Source organism: Hipposideros armiger, unplaced genomic scaffold (genome assembly GCF_001890085.2).
Source record: "Hipposideros armiger isolate ML-2016 unplaced genomic scaffold, ASM189008v1 scaffold_29, whole genome shotgun sequence".
NCBI classification, from domain to species: Eukaryota; Metazoa; Chordata; class Mammalia; order Chiroptera; family Hipposideridae; genus Hipposideros; species Hipposideros armiger.
Window position 1 is genome coordinate 596,778 of NW_017731379.1, and position 20,093 is coordinate 616,870.

Genomic DNA, 20,093 nt, shown 5'->3' on the forward strand with positions numbered 1-20,093 from the left:
TTTTGAATTTGTTCTTGTAAGTGGCGTAAGAAGGTGGTCCAGTTTCATTTTTTTGCATGTGTCAGTCCAATTTTCCCAACACCATTTATTAAATAGTGATTTACCAAATAATTTAACAAAAGAATTCTTCAAGTAGAGTTTCTCAAGTGTATTTTTATAGATTCCTGCAGGGCTAAAATACCACCCCTACCAGAAGTTAGTCTAATGCATTAACAAAATAATTTCATGATAATTGCATATGTGCTCTGATGAGAATATGTATAGGATGCTATGGAGTCTACTGGATGTGTTAACCCTAAACGCATAAGATCAAAGAGAGCTTCCTGGAGGAGGTGACAAAGTCAAGTATGAAGGGTAAGTAGGAGTTGAACCAAAAAAGGGGAAAAGGAGAGCATTGCAGCAGGGGAAACAGAGTGTACAACTAGGTTGTTGTTCAGGAACTGCAAGCAACCTGGCTGAACTCAGAATCCAAGTACATTGTTCCTTCTTTCTTTTTCACTTAAAAAAATATTTATTGGCTACTCACTGTATTCCAGGCACTCTTTGAGGTAACAGGAATATAGTGATAAACAGAGCAAAGTTTCTGCTCACACAGAGCTTCCATTCTAAAAAGAGTGACGATGAAAACGTAAACAAGATAATTTCCTGATTGTGAAAATTCCTGTTATACAAAATAACAGTCGGTGGGCAGGGAAAGTGTTGCGTTCACAAGGTTGATCAGCAGAGACTTGTCTGTGAAGGTTATATTTGAACCAGCCATGGGAAAAGGAGCCAGTAGTGCAGAGATCTGGAGTTGGAATAGGCAACAAAACAGCAGAAGGCTCTGAGGTGGGTGAGGGAGGGAAGACCAAGGTCATTGGAGCAGAGTGAACAAGGTTGTAGTGAGAGACGGTGGAGAGAAAGGCAGGGGCCAGATCAGGCAGGGCCATTTGAAGAAGTCAGGATTTTATTCTACTTGTGACGAAAAGCCATTGGAAACTTTTAAGCAAGGATTGATATGCTCTGAATTACTCTTTAAAATCAAACCTGGCTGTTATGTGTATAGGGGGACAATACTGGAAGCAAGGAGATCGATTAGGAAGCTTTTAACAGAGGATATACCAAGTTTTGTGGCTTGACTGCCTCAGGATATCATAATGCCACTTAACAAAAAAAGATTAGACTGGAGGAGAAACAAGTCTGGGTGACTGGGCATGTTGAATTTGAATTAGTTTGGGGACATTTCACATTAAAAGAAACTTTCAGTAGAAAACAGGATGTATGGGGGTCTGGAGCTCAAGAAAGAGAACTATAGATTTAAGAATTGCTGACATATGAATGGTGTAACTACAAAAAAAATGCTTGGGATTCCCTAAAGAGTAGGTGTAGTGGGGAGAGGAGACGATGGAAGGATCCCTGTGGACAGAACAGCAAGACTTCTTAGACTAACAAGGAACAACCAAGGAAGGGGGGGGGGGGAGAGAGAGAGAGAGAGAGAGAGAGAATGCCCCAGAAGTGAAAGCATGTCAAATGACAGTGAGAGGTTAAATAAAACTGAAAAGCTTCTATCATTTTGTTTTGTTTTGCTTTGTTTTCAACAGGAAGTCATCAGTGATCTTGAACGCAGTTTATGAAGGGAAGGAGATAGAAAGTAAACAGAGTAGATCAGGGAGTGAGCAGGAGGTAAAGCGAGGATACACTCTTTTCAAAAACTTGGCAGTGAAAAAGAGAGGGGGCAGTAGCTAGAGAGGTATAGGATTGAAAGGGCATTTTTGAAAGGCAGGATAGCTATGCCCTCTGTTATTCCACAATTTACATAATTCTACAAACAACTCAATTCTCCTTTCACCTGCTCAGCTCTCGTCTGCCCTCTCTGCTCACAGAACTTTCCCGGTGTTTAATCTTCTCTTGGCCACAGGGTCCTAAGTGGGGTCACCCCCCCCCCCTGGTTGTATGAGGGTGGCCTCTCCTGTGCCACAGAAGTGTCAAACTCTCACGTTGGCCAGATGATGGGTTACACACACTCCTGCTGGGAGGATCTGGCCAATTACATTCAGATTTTATTATTAACTTAACATGTGAGTGATCATTCTGTTTCTTAAAACATAACTCTCTCTAGGGTCCATTTATTTCTCTGAAGCCAAGATTCCATGGGCTGTGAAACACGAAGACATGGAGGGCAGCAAATGACAAATGGACTCAGTGACGGGGAAACTGCCGAGAGCTGGGAGAGCTGTGTAGTGTCCTATCCTCTCATGAAAACCAAAGCATTGCCGGGCAATGAACTCTGCTCCTGTATGCTCTGGCATCTCCACTAGTGTGACCACTTGTAATTGTTTGGAACCATTTATGAAGAGGAAAAACTCCCATGTAGGGGGACATCCCCACCGGGTTGTTCACGGGGCGAAGTTTACAACACAATTCCATCTGTGTGGGTGGGGCTCCCCTAACCTCTGAGGAACCTGCTGGAATCACAAGCCTCTGGTGCCAGCCCAGGATTCTGTTTTAAGGCTGTTGAGTACCTTAGATTTGTTTGCGTGTATCTGCGTGTGTGTAGGGGAGGAGGGGGGTGTTGGGGGGGATCTTCCCATTTCTGTGTGGTTTTCAAACACGAAGTAGAACTCCTCTGAGTCAATTAAAATTAAGCATCTCGCAAGGACCCAAGGGGGAAAGTTGGCTCCTAGAAAAGGCAGAGCAAGGCAGGGGGTGGAATGATTTGGTCCATCACATGGGTATTTTCTTTCCCACTCCTTTTCTGTGGGTATAGTGGTCACAGGCAGCAGTAATTTTTTTTTCCAATACTGCTATTTCTCCTAGTGACGCATGGGTGAGGCAACAGAGGGGAGAGGGGCGTTGTTTCCTTCAGATGCATTTGAAGATTAGCCTGAGCTTCCAAATGTAAATCTTCCTGGTAACCTTTTCCCGATGATGTTAAGAACACTATGGCATAAACTAAACAGCTTGAAAAATCAATAGGAATCTTAAGATGTTATTTCTCTTGGGAAATTAGAAAGTGAACAAACCCCTGAGGTTCTACCCAAGGCCTGATGAGAGATTTATTAAAATTCTTTCTATAGAAATTATTGAGATTCTACTCAAACGCAGTGGAAATAGATTCAACAAAGCACAGAAAAGAAATACAAATTTGGACAGTGATAAATGAAAAATGTAAAGATATATTTTTAGGGTAAATGCTGCTTATTATTCCTTTCTTTGTGTCTTGCCATGCCCCCTGCTTTTCAGAGAAAAGCAACAGCTTTAAATCCATTATTCTTTCATGAAATGTCATCTCCCCACAACGCCCTCAAGATCCACATCAACTCCGCTCTGCTGTTGTTGGCTGGATCCACAGAGACCAGGAGTTGCAACACCCATTACAATGGCAAGAAAGCCAAGCTTCCTAAGCCAGCACTAATACTATGGCAGAGCTTTCATCAGATGGCTCCTGGGTCAACCAGAGGGAAATGCGAAGTTCTCCCGGTGCTAGCTTGCCCACTGGGCCCTCTCAGGGAAACTGAAGAGCACCACCAGGTTTATTAAAGTAACAACTGGGCAAGACGCCACCAGTGCTTAATGGAGCACATGGCTGGATCTGGACAAGGAAGCTGCACTTTGCATTCTTTTCCAGGAAGGGAGGGAGTGGCAGTGGCCTAAGTCCCTGGAAACTCCTCAGTGCCCTGGCTGGCATCCTGGAGATTTTCCCAGCTTGTTCTGGGAGAGGGATCCCACTCTAAGCAATAGGTTCCACTAGGTCTTATAATAAGTAATATGACCAGCATGGAAGTCAAATCTTTAGAGTCCCTAAATATTACTGGAGCAGTGTCTCCCAAGTGTGGGTCCACAAACCTACAGGATAATAGGTACCACTCCATAGCCAAGCCCTTATTCATCTCCTTCCTGGGTTACAATAATAACTTGCTCTTCTCTTGATTTATCTCCTCTCCCCCTTGCTCCTGGGAGCTATAGTAAAGAAGTTACATCATTGACTAATTCTGTACTAAACCTAGGTTGGGAAATACAGTGCCAGACTAGATCATCACCAACACAAAATACCATACAAGGGATTATTGTTCATCATCATGAATAGCATTCTCACAGCAAAATCTTGAAGTTTATCTAATTACTGGTTTGTATTTTCATGTCACCTCTTGATATGTTTTCTAGTTATTCTCTATTTTAAGGGTGGAAAAAATCTCAATAATATTAACACTTTCTGTCTATAAGGCACTTGAAGCATTTTTAACAAAACTAATTTAACCCTCAAAGCACCTATGGAAGATAGGCAATATAATTACCTACATGCTACCGATGAAGAAAGGTTCAGAGAGGCTAAGTGATTTGTTCAAGATCACATACACAGCAAGGAACAACACAGGACTTCAGCCCAGGTTTGTCTAATTTTAAGACAACTGTTCTTTCTGCTGCAATGGGGCTGACTCACTCACCAAGTCAAGTATCACCAAATATAAAGCAAAATAATTTAGGTGATTGTTTTCAGGAATTTCAATGGCAAATTAAGTAAATTAGATCTTTTCCAGCTGCTTCAGTATTGTTTTCAAGAGGCAGTCAAATTTCACCACTCTTGATGCTCCGAGGTTTCAATGTTTGTTCCAGTTTCAATTCAATTCAACATGCTTTACTGAGAGCTTTAAATGTGCCAGATACAGCACAAGAGGCTAATAATACAATGATGATTCAGTCACAGTCCAGTTAGGAGGTCCTCACTGTCTGCTCATATGTCCAAGTTCAGATTAGATGATCTGGGAAATACAGGAGTCTTGTTGCTTGACTTCTTACTTAGTCCATTCGCTTCACTGGATGACTTCTTCAACATTTACTAATGAATAAGACACAATGCATGCTCTCTAGAGTTCATAGTTCAAATGAGGGAGATGAACATGCAGGTGAATAACTTATAGTAAACCTTGATAAATGCAGTAACAGAGATATAAATAAAATGCTAGAAGAGCCAAGAGAACTGAGCAACTAAATCCACCTGGGCAAATCAGCACACACTCTTCCTGAGAGACTGAGTCTTACACTATGGTGATCTATTGAAATATTAGAATGTCAGCCCTTTAAAGCATACTTCCACATACTCCTTAGTCTCCTGCAAACAGTAAATGCTCACTATTTGTATGTTGAGAGGTCGGAGTGCAAACTGCTCTTGCAGCATGCTTGACCTGACTATGAGCTGGGAAGAGGAAGGAAGTGTCACAAACTCCTCAGCAGTTGCTTCTAGTGATAGTAATTTTTACTATCGGATTTCTACTGGGTTCAAAAAAGTTACGTTCATGTCCTGACCCCTAGAACCTGTGAATGTGGCCTTATTTGGAAAAAGGGTCTTTGTAGATATAATTAAGGATCTTGAGATAAGATCATTCTGGATTACCCAGGGGGACCCTGAATCCAATGACCAGTGTGTTTATAAGGAACAGAAGAGAGTCCACGTGCAGAAACAGAAGCAGAGATTGGAGTGATGCAGCCACAAGGAATGCCAGCAGCCACCAGAAGCTGGAAGAGGCCAGGAAGCCTTCTCCCTGAGAGCCTCCACGGTGCAGCCCCGCTGACACCTTGATTTCAGGCTTCTGGCTTCCAGAGCTGTGAGAGAATCAATTTCCGTTGCTTTAAGCCACTCAGTGTGTAGCAATTTGTTACACACAAGACCTTGTATGTATACAGGAAACATACAAGACCAACATGACTCTCTAGCAGCAGTATTGTCAAAAAGTCCTCACTAAGCTTAATTTATATAACTTTGTGTGGGTACTGCACAAAGTGGAGTAGATGAACCAGGTCTCAGCCCTCAGGAAGATTCCATGGATAGCCATGGAAATGCTAAGGTGAATGGCCGTATAGCAGGTCTTTGGAGTGAGACAATCTGGATGTGGGTTCCTATTCTCCCACTTATTCAGCTATATGAATCGGAAATGGTAATAAGCCTAAGCTTCAGTATAATTATCTACAAAATGGGAATTATTGTAAGCATTAAATAAGAAAGCACCTAGAGCTCTTAGCATAATGGCTGGCCCACAGTAAGCACTAAGTCAGTAACAGGTATTGTTATCACTATTATGGAGATAAATGAATACATGTGCACAGCTGAAATGACAACAGTGATCAGATAAACAGAGCGTTCAACTAAAGTCAATTATCATTACTTTGCATGGATCTTATTTCCAGCATCTTCCTCATCATCCTGATGGCACCTATCCTTGCCATCATCAAAAACAACCAATAGTTCTGAGACCCTGCAGTGCCCATTTTTTTTCCTCTAAAAATTGGGAAAAGTAGTGTCCAAAACTTGTTTTAAGAATATCAAACTCATTCAGTCCAAGCCTTTATCAAACTCTCAACTTTTAGGTTGAAAATCTCTATATCTATTTTCTTCCCTAACCACGTGTCCTTCCATCTTTTTCACTGAAGCCCAGTGCGAGTGCTGGGACTCACAAGGGATCACCCCTTATATCCATCAACCTACCACTCATATCTTCTACAGTTCCCTCTCCAGTGGTTCCTTCTCTCCCCACAAACATCTTTACTCAACCCTGCTACCCCACCATGCTCCCATTCCGTCTCCTCCAGGATGTTTTGGCCAACCCCTCAAACTCAACCTGCCCATAATTAAATTCACCATCTCTTTTACTGCCCAATCCTGCTGCATTTGAACTCCTCTGGTCTAATGATGCTCCCATCTTCCAGGCACTGAGGCCTGAAACCTACTAGTCACTTCAGGGCCTTTGTACTTCTCCAAGTTGTCTGGAACACTCTTCCCTAAAACTTTTCACATAGCTGGTTCCTTGTGATCATTGAGGGCTCACCTAAACTCCCTTTTCTACAGATTCCTCCCCTGGCTACCTAATCAAAAGAACCTTCCTCCCAAGTCTCTCTACATGAAACCCAGTTTCATTTTCTTCATAGAACTTGCCACTATTTGAAGTTAATCTTATATGTTTCTGACTTGTTTGTTGTCTGATCTACCCACTATGAGCTGCTTGAAAGCAGAGACCATGTCTGTCTAGCACAAAATAGGTGCCCAATACACATCTTTGAATGACTTTCCTGGACTTCTATTTTCCTCCACATAATCTCTGTTCTTGCTCAGCCCCACAGCTTGAAAAAGATAAATAGGAAGCAGAGCTTAGACCACAGCCTCCTAGCTGGCCTCCCTGCTGTTTCCTCCTCACCCAGTTCATCTCACATCCTACCTGCTACATAATTATCTTAAATCACAGCTCTCATCTTGTCAATTACTTCCTTAAAATTCTTCAATAACTACTCACTGGCTACTAAATTAGGCACAAATTCCTTATCTAGGTATTCACTACTCTCCTCTGGCTCCGTCCTACCTTTTACAAAAGTTAAATTCCCTCTTTAAACCATTTATTTTGCAGTAATTACAGAAACAGTAGGTTGCAAAGAAATGTGCAAGAATTCCCATGTACTCTTTCCCTAGCCCCTCTCCAGTGTTAACATCTTACACAGCTCTTGTACAATATCAAAACCAAGAAGCTGGTACAATCCAGAGCTTATCCAGATTTCACCAGTTATATATATATACTTGTGTGTATGTGTGCATGTGCACGCGCACCCATGCACACGCACTAGCACTCAAGCACACAGACTTGCTTGTGTAGCTGTATGCAACTGTATCATATGTGTAGCCTTGGGTAATCACCACCATAATCAAGACGCTCAACTGTACCATCACCATAAAACTCTGTTACCTGTTTACAGCCTTATCCATCCCCCTATCCGTATCCTTGACTACTACTAATCTGTTCTTCATCTAATTATTTCACAAATGTTAAATAAATGGGATTCTTTACTTTTATTAATTAGTATTCCATAAATATACTACAGTCTGTCTAACTAACCACTCATCCACTGAAGGACATTTGGGTAGTTTCCAGCTTGGGGTTAATACAAATAAGATTGCTTTGAACATTCATGTATGAGTTCCTGTATGAAAATAAGCCTTAATTTTTCTACAATAAATTCCCAAGAGTGCAATTGCTGGTATCTTACTTTTGTAGCCCCATTTTCCCCAAATTCCATTCCTATTCCCATATTTTAGTCAAACAGGACTACTTGTAGTTTACATTTCCTCTTCCTCTCTGGTTTCTGATCCTCATCACCGTTTGCACATTTATTATAAAAACTGCCTCAAATCACTTTTTGAAAGTGGATAAAGAAATAAATTAACAGAGAGAATAGAAATGAATGAGTGGAAGGGAAAAAACAAGAGATGACAGAGTATTTTATCAACCCTGTCCCAGTAAAATGTGATCTCTTTCCTATAAACCTACATCTTATTTGCTAAACTTATAAAATGTATGTCCTTCCAGTCTCACAGATGCATATATCCCCTCTACCTCCATTAAAACAGTAAACTCCCTGGAGACAGATCATTTCTTACTAGTTTTATATTCACTCAGGCACCAAGCATAACCCCAGTGTTTCTGTTACAACAGGAGTTCAAGCAAAATAGAATCTTCATTGTTGAATGAGGATGAATTATCTATCTTTGCCCTATGAGGACTCTGATCTAACCAGGCAATGAGGATGTTATATTTGCACTAAAAAAGATTAATAATACAAGTCTACACAGGCTAAGTGCCAAATAATAATAGAAGCAAAAAGTGTTACAGATGCATAGAAAAGTAAGAAATACTTTCTGGGATAGTTGGAGGATGCTTCCTAAAGAAGGCTATGTTTGAGGGAAACCTTGAACAGATTAGTAGAACCAACAAAAAGTAGAAAAGGGAGTCCTTTTTGGTAGCCATCGTTTAAAAACAATATATGGGTTAACCTCATTCTTTGTAGTTGCTGGATAATATCCCACAGTATGCATGGGCCCAAATTTTTGAACCACCTTGCTAATGATGGACATTTAGGTTTGCGTCAGGATTAAGTTTGGATCCATGTTACAGAAAACCCAAATAAGAATGTCATAAATACAAGAAACTTTATTTCTCTCTTGTGTAAAAGAAGCCCAGACGCAGGTATTTAAGAGTTGTTATGCAAATTCCATGGTCTTCAGACCACGCTCCATATTTTAGCTCCACCATCCTAGCTCATGGCTTCTTTTTCCAAGGTTGCCTCATGAGCCCAGCCAACAAGTTTTGTTACAGGCAACTGGAAGGAAAGAGGAAAAACAAGATAGCCTACCTCCCAGCTAAGCCAGGTCCCCTTATGTAACCTTACGGAAATTTCATATAAGGCCTTCAGTTCTGTCTCATTGTTTTTGATTAATGTAAGTTTTGACTTAGCTATATGGCCATGCCTAGCTACAAGGGAAGATGAAAAAATGTAGTCTTACATGAGTGTATTGCTATCTCAAACAAAGCTGAAGATTTTTGAAGATTTAAGAAAGGATAATAGATATTGGGTAGCAACCATCAGTGAGAGAACAAAACTTAAACCTTGTCCTCCCAATGAGTAAACACACATATTATCTTCTATAGTTAGAAAAAAAAAAGTACTTCACACCCTGACCCCTGAAATAAACAAGCCAAAAAAAAAAAAGTATGACATCTGGTTCTAGTCTCTAAAATAGAAGAAACCTTAATCCTATTTGTGAAAATTACTGAATCTCTAACAAAACAATTTTTTCCCTGAAGTTTGCAATATTCTTATGATAATCATGTCTGACTTTCCATCATGAGCAGACTAACTATAACCCTGTAATCCTGTGGGTTTTTACTTTAAATACCTTTTGTATTTTTTAATCAGCAAGCCAGTCCTGAATTTGGACTCCCTTACAGAACTTTGCAAGTAAACTGTTTTTCTTTTCTTAAACTATTTTTCTTTTCTTAATGTTTTTGTGCCTCTAAGTCTTCCTTTCACAGCAGTCTCAGCCACAAGGTTACATATTCCGTTTTTCACTATTATTAAGTCATGCTGCAGTAAACAACATGTACATGTCTGCATGTACACATAATGACAATTTCTCAAACACAGATATCTGAAAAGGGACTTGCTGGGACAAATGATATGCACAACTTTAATATACTGTACCTAATTGCTACCCAAAAACCTGTACCAGTTTATATTCCCGCCATCATTATACTCGTATGAGCATCCCTGATTTCTCACATATCACCAACACATGAGATTATCACTCTTATTATTTTTAGCAAATCTGATGAAGGGGAAAAATGCCTCATTGTTCCAACTTATATTTTCCTAATTATTATCTAGTTAGTAATTACAGCCTAGCTAGGTTGAACATCTTTGTTTATTGACCATGCCATTTGTATTAATTACTTTGAAGTGTTGGTTATCTTCTCCCCATTTGGATTGTCTTCTTACCAATGTATAGTACTTTATATTTTCTGGATATTAACCTTTTGCTATGCATGTTATTACTATTTTCTTCCAATCTATCACTTAACTTTTGACTTTGTTTATGGTATCATTTGCTTTAAAAAGTAGTAAACTGTGATGTAGTCAAATACATCAAGCACTTCTTTTCTTACTTCTAGGGGCTTTTCTTTCTTAGAAAGACCTTCCCGCCCCAAAATTATAAATTTATCGTCTTGTAATACTTGTAGGGTTTGCTTATTGTATATAAACTACATGGAATTTATTTTTATATAAGGTAGGAATTTCTCTAATTATTTTTGCTAAAGGGATAACCAATTTTCCCAACACTATATACTGAATAATCTATTCACTCCTCTACTTTGAAATGTTATCTTTACCATATGTTAAATTATCACACAGAATTAAGACTGCTTCTGGACTTTATTTTTCTGTTCTATTGATCCATCTGTCCATTTGTACACCAATACTACAGAGTTTTAATTACCAAAGCTCTAGAGTATGTTTTGATATCTAGTAAATCAGGCTCCTCCCTATTATATCTAAATAAATAAATAAATAAATAAATAGTTTGGCTATTCTCATAAATTTTCTCTTCCAGATGAATTTAAAAAGTAATTTACTAAATTCCATTTAAAAATCCTATGCAGGGCCGGCCGAGTGGCACGATGGTTAAGAACTGTCTTGGGATGCCAGAGGGCCCCGGTTCGGATCCCACATATGAGGGCCAGTGACACTGCCCTCCACAGCTAAGATGCTCAACAACAGCTCAACCTGGAGCTGGGCTGCCATGAGTCGCCGGCAACGGCGTAGGCTGCACCCCCTGTGGCAGCGGGTTGCCATGGGCTACCGTGTGTAGCCAGCAGCCGCAGTGAGTGGCCGTCCAGAAGCCGGCGACTGATCTGCCTCACCCGGGAAGAGCGCAATGATGGTGCCAACTTGGGCCAGTGAAGCAACGTCCTCCACAACTAGACTGAAGAACAAAAAGACAGCAACTTGTCTGTTCCCCTTCCCCCAATTCCCCAATAAAAATCTTTAACAACAACAACAAAAATCCTATGTAGATTTTTTAATTGGGGTTATCTCAGATTTGTAGCTTAGAGATTTTTTTGTTCTTTCTAGGATAACTTGCCTGTTTTCAAAATTTGTATATATTTAACCAAGTACCTACAATGGGCTGAATTCTGTGGGAAATTCAAAGAATTTTAAGACAGTCCTTACCCTGCAGAAATGTACAAAAGGATTTAACTAGTGCATTAAAAGTCAAATATCTATAGAACTAAACTCGTGGCTCACTTATCATTATACTATGCACTTTGAGGCTTATTTTTGCCTCTCAATTCACTTCTGTCTTTTCTTTGGCCTTTTGTTTTTCTTTTTAAACACCTGACAACGTGGTGTTTATATACACAATCAGTTTATGTTTTAGTCACCCTAAGTAAGCAGTTCTGCTATCATCCCAATTTTACAGATAAGAAAACTGAAGCTCAGGAAAGCTAAGTCACTTTCCCAAGATCCAGCAAGGATTTGAAACCAAGCTTACCTGACTTCAGCCGCCACAGTGCCCTCCTTTTCTTCCTTCCCCCTTTTAAGTTCCTGCTCCTTTATCAAATGCAAAACTCATCTCTGAAATAAGAACAGGGGATGGATAAATGAACAACCTCCAGCTTTGTGTCCTGTTTCATCCTCTCTACAAATGCCCAGTGAATAATACAATCGCCTGTGGGGACCGAGGACTCGTTCTCCTCTGTTGCTGCCCAGGTTGGCCCTGTTAGGGCCCCGCCCCCTCCTTTCCCTTAAGCTAAGAACACTACGTAACTTACAAAACGTGATGCAAAACGAAAATGTGGGGCGCCTTGTTCAAAAAATGGTTAATAATTTCAAGAGTTGAAAGCAGACCATTCAACGAAGCACAGGGCCCGTGTACACATGGGAGGCGGGGGGTGGTTCTCGGCCACACGGCTCAGAGCTTCCCTTTTTTCTAACCTCAGTTTCTGGCTTTGCAGACTCACAGCCCTGTTCTGATGAAGAAGGCTGCTCGGAAGTCTTCCTCCCCACTGACAGTGACTACGACTCCAGCGACGCCCTGAGCCCCCGAGACCTGGACCTGGTCTACCTGTCGTCGCACGACATCGCCCAGCAGGCTCTAAGCGGCCTAAGCGGCAGCGCCCCCGACGTCCTGCAAGTGCACGACATGAAGACGACGTTGGGGCCGGGCCAGGACCCGCAAGGCCAGGTTCCGGGGCCGGACCCCAACCACTCCTGTGCCGAGTTGCTCCACGGCCTCAGCCTCACGGGCTACGCGCCCAAGAACCACACCAAGATGGCGCCGGGCGCGCGGCCGCCGCTGGGCTTCCTGGGAAAGCGGAAGCTCACCAAGCACCAGCACTACGGCGGCTTCAGCCGCCACCACCGGTGGCTGCGCATGCACAGCGAGACGCAGTCCCTGTCGCTCTCGGAGGGCATTTACACGCAGCACCTGTCCCAAGCCTGCGATCTGGCCCAGCATCCCGGGGAGGCCGAGCGACTCAGTCCCGCCCCCGATGGGCCTCGGGGCCTGGCGCTGGCCCACACCGCGAGCCTCCCGGAGGAGCGGAAGAGCAGCCTCCAAGACCCAAGGCCTTCGGTACGCCGCATCTACGTGGAGCCCTACCCCGAGGCCCTGGCGGACACAAAGCCCTGGGTAGCTTTGAGCCCGCCCCCTGGAGACCATTCCGGCCTGCCCAGCCCCACCAACCCAGAGATGAGCCCAGAGGGTCCGACCACGTCCCCGGTGTCAGAAATACTCAGCAGCATGCTGTAAGGAGGCCACAGCTGGCTGTCCACTGATCCACCGCAAGTCCCTGCATTTCCTATCACCCAGCCTGCCCCCGCCATGTCCCCCATCCATTTTCAAATGGTTTGACTATTCAAAATCCATAGGTTCTAGGTTCAAGGTTCTCTTTTTAAGGGAAGAGTTGGGATAGAGGCAAGAGTTGCCAGTGGCATTCCCAGTTCACCTTACAAAGGGCATAGAGGAGCTTTTGCACCAACATGGAGTCCTGGACACAACAGTTCAAACATGCCACTCTGTTGGTGGCACCTGCGACTGAGGTAGGGCAGCCCAACGAGCCACCCTCAGTTCTGTAGCTGGCTTTGTAATCTGACCCCTGGATTTAGGGATCTTTCATAAATTTGTGATTGGTAGGAGGAGTTCTATAGATGAAAATAAAATTAGCATTGTTTTTCTCTCCATTCCAAAGTTTTAGAAGAGCTTGAGAGAAAGAAGCCCAGGTTGTCTCTCTAGGGCACAGGGTCAAGTGGATTTGCCCTGAGTTCCCCGTCAGCTAAACCAAGTCATTCCAAAGTGCAGGGTTCTCAGGGGCTCACCAAATCCAATTTATCCATCAGCACTGATCTGATTAAAGAGGCCTTGGACAGGCCTTTTCTTCACTTGGCTCTGTGTGGAAGTCACCAGAAACAAAAATAGAGAACGCTTCTCTTCTAGCTCTGTCTTGCAAACATAGAATAATGCAGGAAGCAGCCCTTCCTGCACAGTCAGCTCCCATTCAAGCACAGAAATGGGCCGTATATTATTCCAGAGTGCAAAGAGATGGCCGAATTAAATAAAAGCCTGGATTATAGACAAGAGGAGGGAGAGAGATGAGCAAAAATGTATTTCCTTTACAGTCCTAAAGTAAGTCCATGGGGGCTGTGTGTCTGAAAATGATAATGGGTTTGCTCCAGATTTCTCAGGTCATGGACTTGCCATTAAACAAGAAAATGCCCTTCAACTATGGCCAGGCAGTGGTGGAATCCTTATAGTCACATAAGCACATCTACTCACCCCCATATCACAGGTGACAGGACAGATTGTCCAGGGCTTGGGTTGCTGCCTTCCCCTCTTTAATCCACCCCTTCCAAAGTCAGTTTTACTCTGAAATCAGCTGACCCATTAGCCTCAGGGAGAATCTTTCCTTAGAAGGCTTGACAGTGGTTCTGAGACTGTGCTCAAAGACACCTGAAAATCCTGCCTCAGACTTATTGCCTCCCACCTGCCTTTCTCCCGGAGGAGAAACCCAAATCACAGAGAGATCACACGGTGTATTCAAAAAGGCATGAGCCTTCGCTCATTTCCTGGAGCCAAGACCCATTCAGTTCACTGGGATTCTAAATGGTCCTTTTCTGCTTCATAGGCATTTTGGTTAAATATTGCTCTTTATGGCCCTACTCCTATCCTCACAGTTCTACCATTTGTCCTCATGGGAGTTCATACAAAGTCCCCTGTTCACAATGTTATTCCGATTCCTTCCATTTTTAAAACATTTGATTTAAACATAAATAATTACCCTGGAGCAAAGGTACAGATTTGGCCCATGGCCTATGGTCATTAGAAAACTGAAGCCCAGAGCTCAGTCTTTATTTTTTTAAGAGATTTTATACTCAATGAACCTTCCCAAGAATCTTGATCAGAATCACTGCAGCTCCTTTTCCATGCCTGACAGGATTTTAAAAGGCAGTTTTCTTCTGTTCTGAGTGAATTCTATGTATATGGAGTGTTAGAGCTAGAAGGGACTACAAAATTAGTCTGAGTCCTTGCATTTACAGATGATACAATTAAGGCACAAAGAGGTTAAGTGACTTGCTCAAGGTCAAAGAGCTAGTTTAGTCTCAGTGAGGGTCAAAATCCAGAACCATTTTTGTAGCAGGCTCTCCCATTGGGGATTGGCACATACTTAGTCAACTCTTGATTGTCTATAGGCTACTTATCTAGTTTGCAGATTATCTAAGCTACTTCTAATTCCAAATTCAACTCTTTTTTTTTCAACGTTTATCTAACAGATTTCCAATATCACAGAGATCCTTGTTGCCAGGAAATACAAAGTTCACATAATAGACATCTAAGCTAAGTTAATTAATTTAAAAAAACCAAATTTGGGAGAAATGTCATTTAAAATTACCGTATGACTTCCCTTTAATAACAAAAATGACAGAGTCACCTGCAGTTAGTTGCTATTATACTTATTTCTCATTGTAAGACATGATATATGTTAAATACGTGTGAGATGAGATGCTGGAATTGTCAGGAGCTAAGAAACCAAATGATTCTTTGATCATGACCTTTCTGGTAGCACAGAAGGAAGTCTGTGACTGTGAATTAGATAGGAGACATTTGACAGGCAGCAAAAGCAGAGACTGACCTACCCTTGGGCCCCTCATTTGGTCAGCAAGTTCTGGTACGCTGGACCAAATTGACTCATGAAGTAAAGTTGCATTAAATTTAAATCCCCTAATTTATATTGGGGACACGGGGTTATTTCTTCACCTTCTATGAGGGAAAGAGATGCATGCCCATGAAATGAATAATGCACATTAGGTTTCAATGGGCACATTTAATCAACTTGAAAAATGTGTTTTCCTAGCAATATTCCTACATAAAAGCGGATGCTATATCCTCAATAACTAGCTATTTGTTCAAGTAGCTCCCGTACCTCCACTTGGCAACATCTTGTGAGCCTAGTTGAAATTCATACATTCTTTTAGGAGATCATTGTGTTCTCTAATTCACAGTCCTGGGCTCATTTGGCCAGACTTCTCATTATAGAAACTTTACAGTGAGGATTTTTGTTTGTTTGTTTGTCTTGTCTCATCTTATTGGTTTGGTTTGGTTTAGGATATGATGGACCTTTGTCTTTCCTTCTTTTAAAGTCCAAACTGAGAGTCTCTGGACTTTCCTATCACAGATCTTTTCCATGGTTTTTCTAACATGCTTAATTCTACCTGTATTATCCAGCTCTTGTCATTTGTGAAAACCCTCAAAAATTATTGACCCTCCCATATGTCTGCCTCTATTCTAAGTCCCACAGGGAACAAAAGAATCAAGTATAAAATGTCCTCAGGCCGCAAGGAGCTCACAATCTGACATGCGTGTAGCCACCATAACCATACATCTTTTCATCAATGTCTTAGAAGAGGCAGGAGCCCGTCTCCTCAGCCAGGCCAACATAGTGCACGTTGGGCCAAACATCTTTGATTTCACTCTTGCTGTCTATTCATAAGGGTGGACAGCCTGGAAAATGCAAGGCATCAATGGATGTGCTTCCAACCATTTACAAAGCTATCATATCCTCTTCATTGGCAAGGGTACCTGGGAGACAGTAATTAAAAACATTCACTCTAGGGAATGAGTATTTTTCAAAGTGGGTAGTTAAAGATGAGACCCATTCCTTTTTAGAAACATTCACTCATGCTCAAAGCAATAATTACACTGGAGAAAATGGTTCCATTTGGTTTGAAAGTTGAAGCCAGTTAGTAACAGTATTCCTCTAGCTCCCTTTCCCAAAGGATCCCAAAGCACTTTATGAAAAGCAATGACTGAAGCCTTGTTGTACTCCCCTAAAAAGACCCTGTCCAGGAGCCACCTGGCAAACACCTACCCCATCCTTGCCAGGAGAGCATGCCAGACAAGTGGGAAAGAGGACTGGCCTCTCATTCATTGTTATCCTGCCACACGAACGTGCGCCCCAGTGGGCATTGAGCTCTTCACTTGACAATTTTAAAGGAGGCATACCGGAAACTCCCAAGTCCTTGGCTTCCTCTTGTTCTTCACACACTACCCAAGAGGTTCTCACTTTCTCTTGGAGAACTATCAGCTCAAGCTGTTAAGGGGTCTTCAGTGCATTTAAGTCCCCTAGTTATGTCAACAGCACACAGAACTCACTGACTTCTTAAAATTGACACTTGTTAGAAAGAAAATGCCATTATTCTACAACTCTCAGCTTTGTACGCGCGGCAGAGCTACAGCAGAGAAAGTGCAGCTCTTGGTATGTTTGTTTATTGAACTATAACATACCAGTTGGAGAGGGTAGTTGTAGATTAACAAGAGAACACTCTCAGAGAATTGAAAGTGCTACATTTTCACTTTATAAAGCCTAACTATGTTTCCAGATAATTCAGTAAAGCGAATCTGAACTTTTTTTTTTTTCCTGGTCATACCTTTAAGGACATTTTTTTAAGGAGCTATTTGGGAAGGCAATGATACCTCTTCACAGGTAGCAGGGTGAACAAGGCAAAAACTTGTTTCTTTGCGGGTCACCTCTCATAAGATGTTCAAACACATGGCTCATGACTGTTAAGCTCAACTTCAATGCGGCCTTACAAACAACAAGGGTAGTGTATTTGAAACTATGTTGTACAGTTTGGAAACTTATTCTAAGATCTTAATTCAGAGTTTTTCTGAGGTGTTGAACTTTGCCATTAGCAAAAAGTATTTTTAGAAAAATCCATTGACTGTTTATGAAGCACTGATGTTGCCATATTTCGGGTCTCTGGTTTTTCCACCACAGCTGCACACAGTAGTTATATTTGGGTGTTTTTTTTCAATTATTTCTTCTATTTCCATTAATAATGCATTTGTAAAATGGTTATTCAAAAGGACAGTTAGTTTTGTTTTAACAATCAGATAGGTAGACTGTGAAAATATTCTATTTTGATAAAGGAAATAGGAGGTTTATTATTGTTTTAAATATCATCCTAGAGCCTTTCCCCTCCAGATATTTACATTTTTCATTTGTAACAAAAGCCTGTATTTAACTTAGTGGCAAATGTTATGAAGCTATTAGTTAATACTCTTTGCTCCTCTTCCTTCAGCCTTGAAAGTCTGAATTTGCTTTCACAGTAACCACTATCCAGTAGCTGATTTATAAAAACCAAGTCTGGCAAATTGTTGTGTTAAGTCACTCTGAGTTGCTGTATTGCTTCTTGCCCTGTAACAAACCAGATGTTTGGGGATTTCCCATGTATGTGGTCACAAGCATCAATTTAATGTTTTTGATGGAAAAAGAATTAAAGTGTGTGTGTGTGTGTGTGTGTGTGTGTGTGTGTGTGTGTGTGTGTGTGGTGGGGGAGGGGTGTTTCATAGAAAAGTAATTTAAGTAATGTTCTATTAGGCAGTGTTTAATTGCTCCCTGCCTAATGTGTACATAGTCATTTGGCTGATTATTGGTTATTTGTTCAGAATGTATTGCAAACTTGTTGCTATGTATGCAACTGAGTGTATGTAAAAGTTTAGACTTGGGTATGTTATCTGCACAATTTTGTGTGCTTTAAACCTTTGTAACTGTACAGATGAATCATGTAGGGTGTGTTAAATGTGACTTTCAATCTTGAAACAATATTTTGTAGTATGTACTTTTGCAAACTATTTGAAAATTTTTAAAGGATATTATAAATGGCCAGTACTCTCAATTAAAAACAACACTGGTAAAATGCATGCCTCTTCAACCTACCAATTTATAACAAGAGGTCGGAGGTTAACAAGAATTAAGTTAATTTTTGTAATGGCAAGTATTTTTGATAATTCCCTACCTGCCTTGATTGTATTTGAAAGAAAACTTGCCAACAGAAGAAATCTTAGCTATCAGAAGGAGTGACTTTCGTAAGCGTTGACTAATACTAATATACTTTATATCTAACCTGATGTTGTTGAAATCTAGTTGAAGGGTGAAGAAATCAAAAATATTTTTTGATTCTTCATAAGATCTTTTGCTCTTTAAAGACCAAGTCCCAAGTCCTTTGTCTTCAGTGTGGGGAAATGACAATTAAATAACAAAAAGAATTGTCAGCACTTGGCTTACCTGATGGTTTTTCCAAGTCTCAGTGGAGACCTTTTTTAGCCTGAGCTTCTAAAATCTTCTCACTGAAATTTGGGAAGTTATTATTTGGGGCATTGTTTTGACAATTATCAGAAAAGTCTGACCCTTTGGCCCTTGGTTGATCACGTCATTTGGGTTCTTTCTCTGGCATAATTGGCTATTGCCAAATATTGAAAATAAAGGAGCAGGCTGCCTTTGCAAATACTCTCACCAAGTTGCACCCAGGAGCTTGGACATCTTAACCTGCTCCGCCCTCCCCTGCGTGCATGTTTAAATGTCTTCGGTGCATTTCTGCATGTGCTGGCCTATCTCCATTTCTCTACCCCTTTATTCCCACACCCCAGAGCTCCTCCCTTACCCTTGCTTCCTCTGGCTAACGGTTGAGATTTCTTCTGTGTTTGAGAACCCTACAAAGAGATTCCTTCAATCCCAGGAACCTCCACAAAGGTTCTCCTGAATTCCCACGGACAGGAAATACGCTGCTTTGGAACGTATATTTGTCTTATACCATTTTACAGAATTCTTTTCAATACACACACACACACACACACACACACACACACACACAAATTCAACTCTTTATTGGCATGTTTGTGGTCAGCTTTCCCGACAGCCTCAGAGAGCTGCTTTGTTGTCCTGGCCGAATGTGCTGTTTTCCTTCTGTAAATTGTCATCTTTCTAGGTAAACCATTACTTTCTTTTCCTAATTCTGTCTTTAAATAAAAGTTTACCTTCTTTTTCAAACCAAACAGATGACATTGCTCTTTAATATCCCCTTTCTTCTATGAATACTCCCGAGGAGGTCTTGGGGGAGGGACAGCATGGAATACAAACTAAGAGGAGGCCTTTCAAGTGTAAGCTGCTAAGTAAGAAGTATGCCTTCGCTGGATGCTAAGCCCTTGATAAGGTATGCCGAATAATATCCAGTATTTTATCTGCCAACAAGAAATAATTTCTTCTTTATAATAATAATTTTAAAAATCATGTTAGGAAATTAGGCAAGTTTAAACCAAGAGTTTCTTATTGATTAACAGTGACTATCAGACAGGAAAAAAAAACTTACAATGAAATCCTCTTGTCTAATATTATCTGTCAAGTAAGTTAGATCTTTGTAATGATTCTTGAATGTGAAAATATATTTTCTCATCAGGTAGC

The 20,093-nt window shown here is 41.2% G+C and overlaps 1 protein-coding gene across 1 annotated transcript in view; it reads left to right on the forward strand.

Annotated features, from left to right (window-relative positions):
- The window catches only part of ANKFN1 (ankyrin repeat and fibronectin type III domain containing 1), a 348,704-nt gene extending 328,937 nt beyond the window's left edge, over nt 1-19,767 (forward strand). The window contains exon 20 of the mRNA XM_019636795.1: nt 12,312-19,767. Coding sequence (XP_019492340.1) covers nt 12,312-13,108 — 797 coding nt within the window. The 3' untranslated portion in view covers nt 13,109-19,767. The remainder of the gene's footprint in view (nt 1-12,311) is intronic.
- The last annotated feature ends 326 nt before the right edge of the window (nt 19,768-20,093 follow it).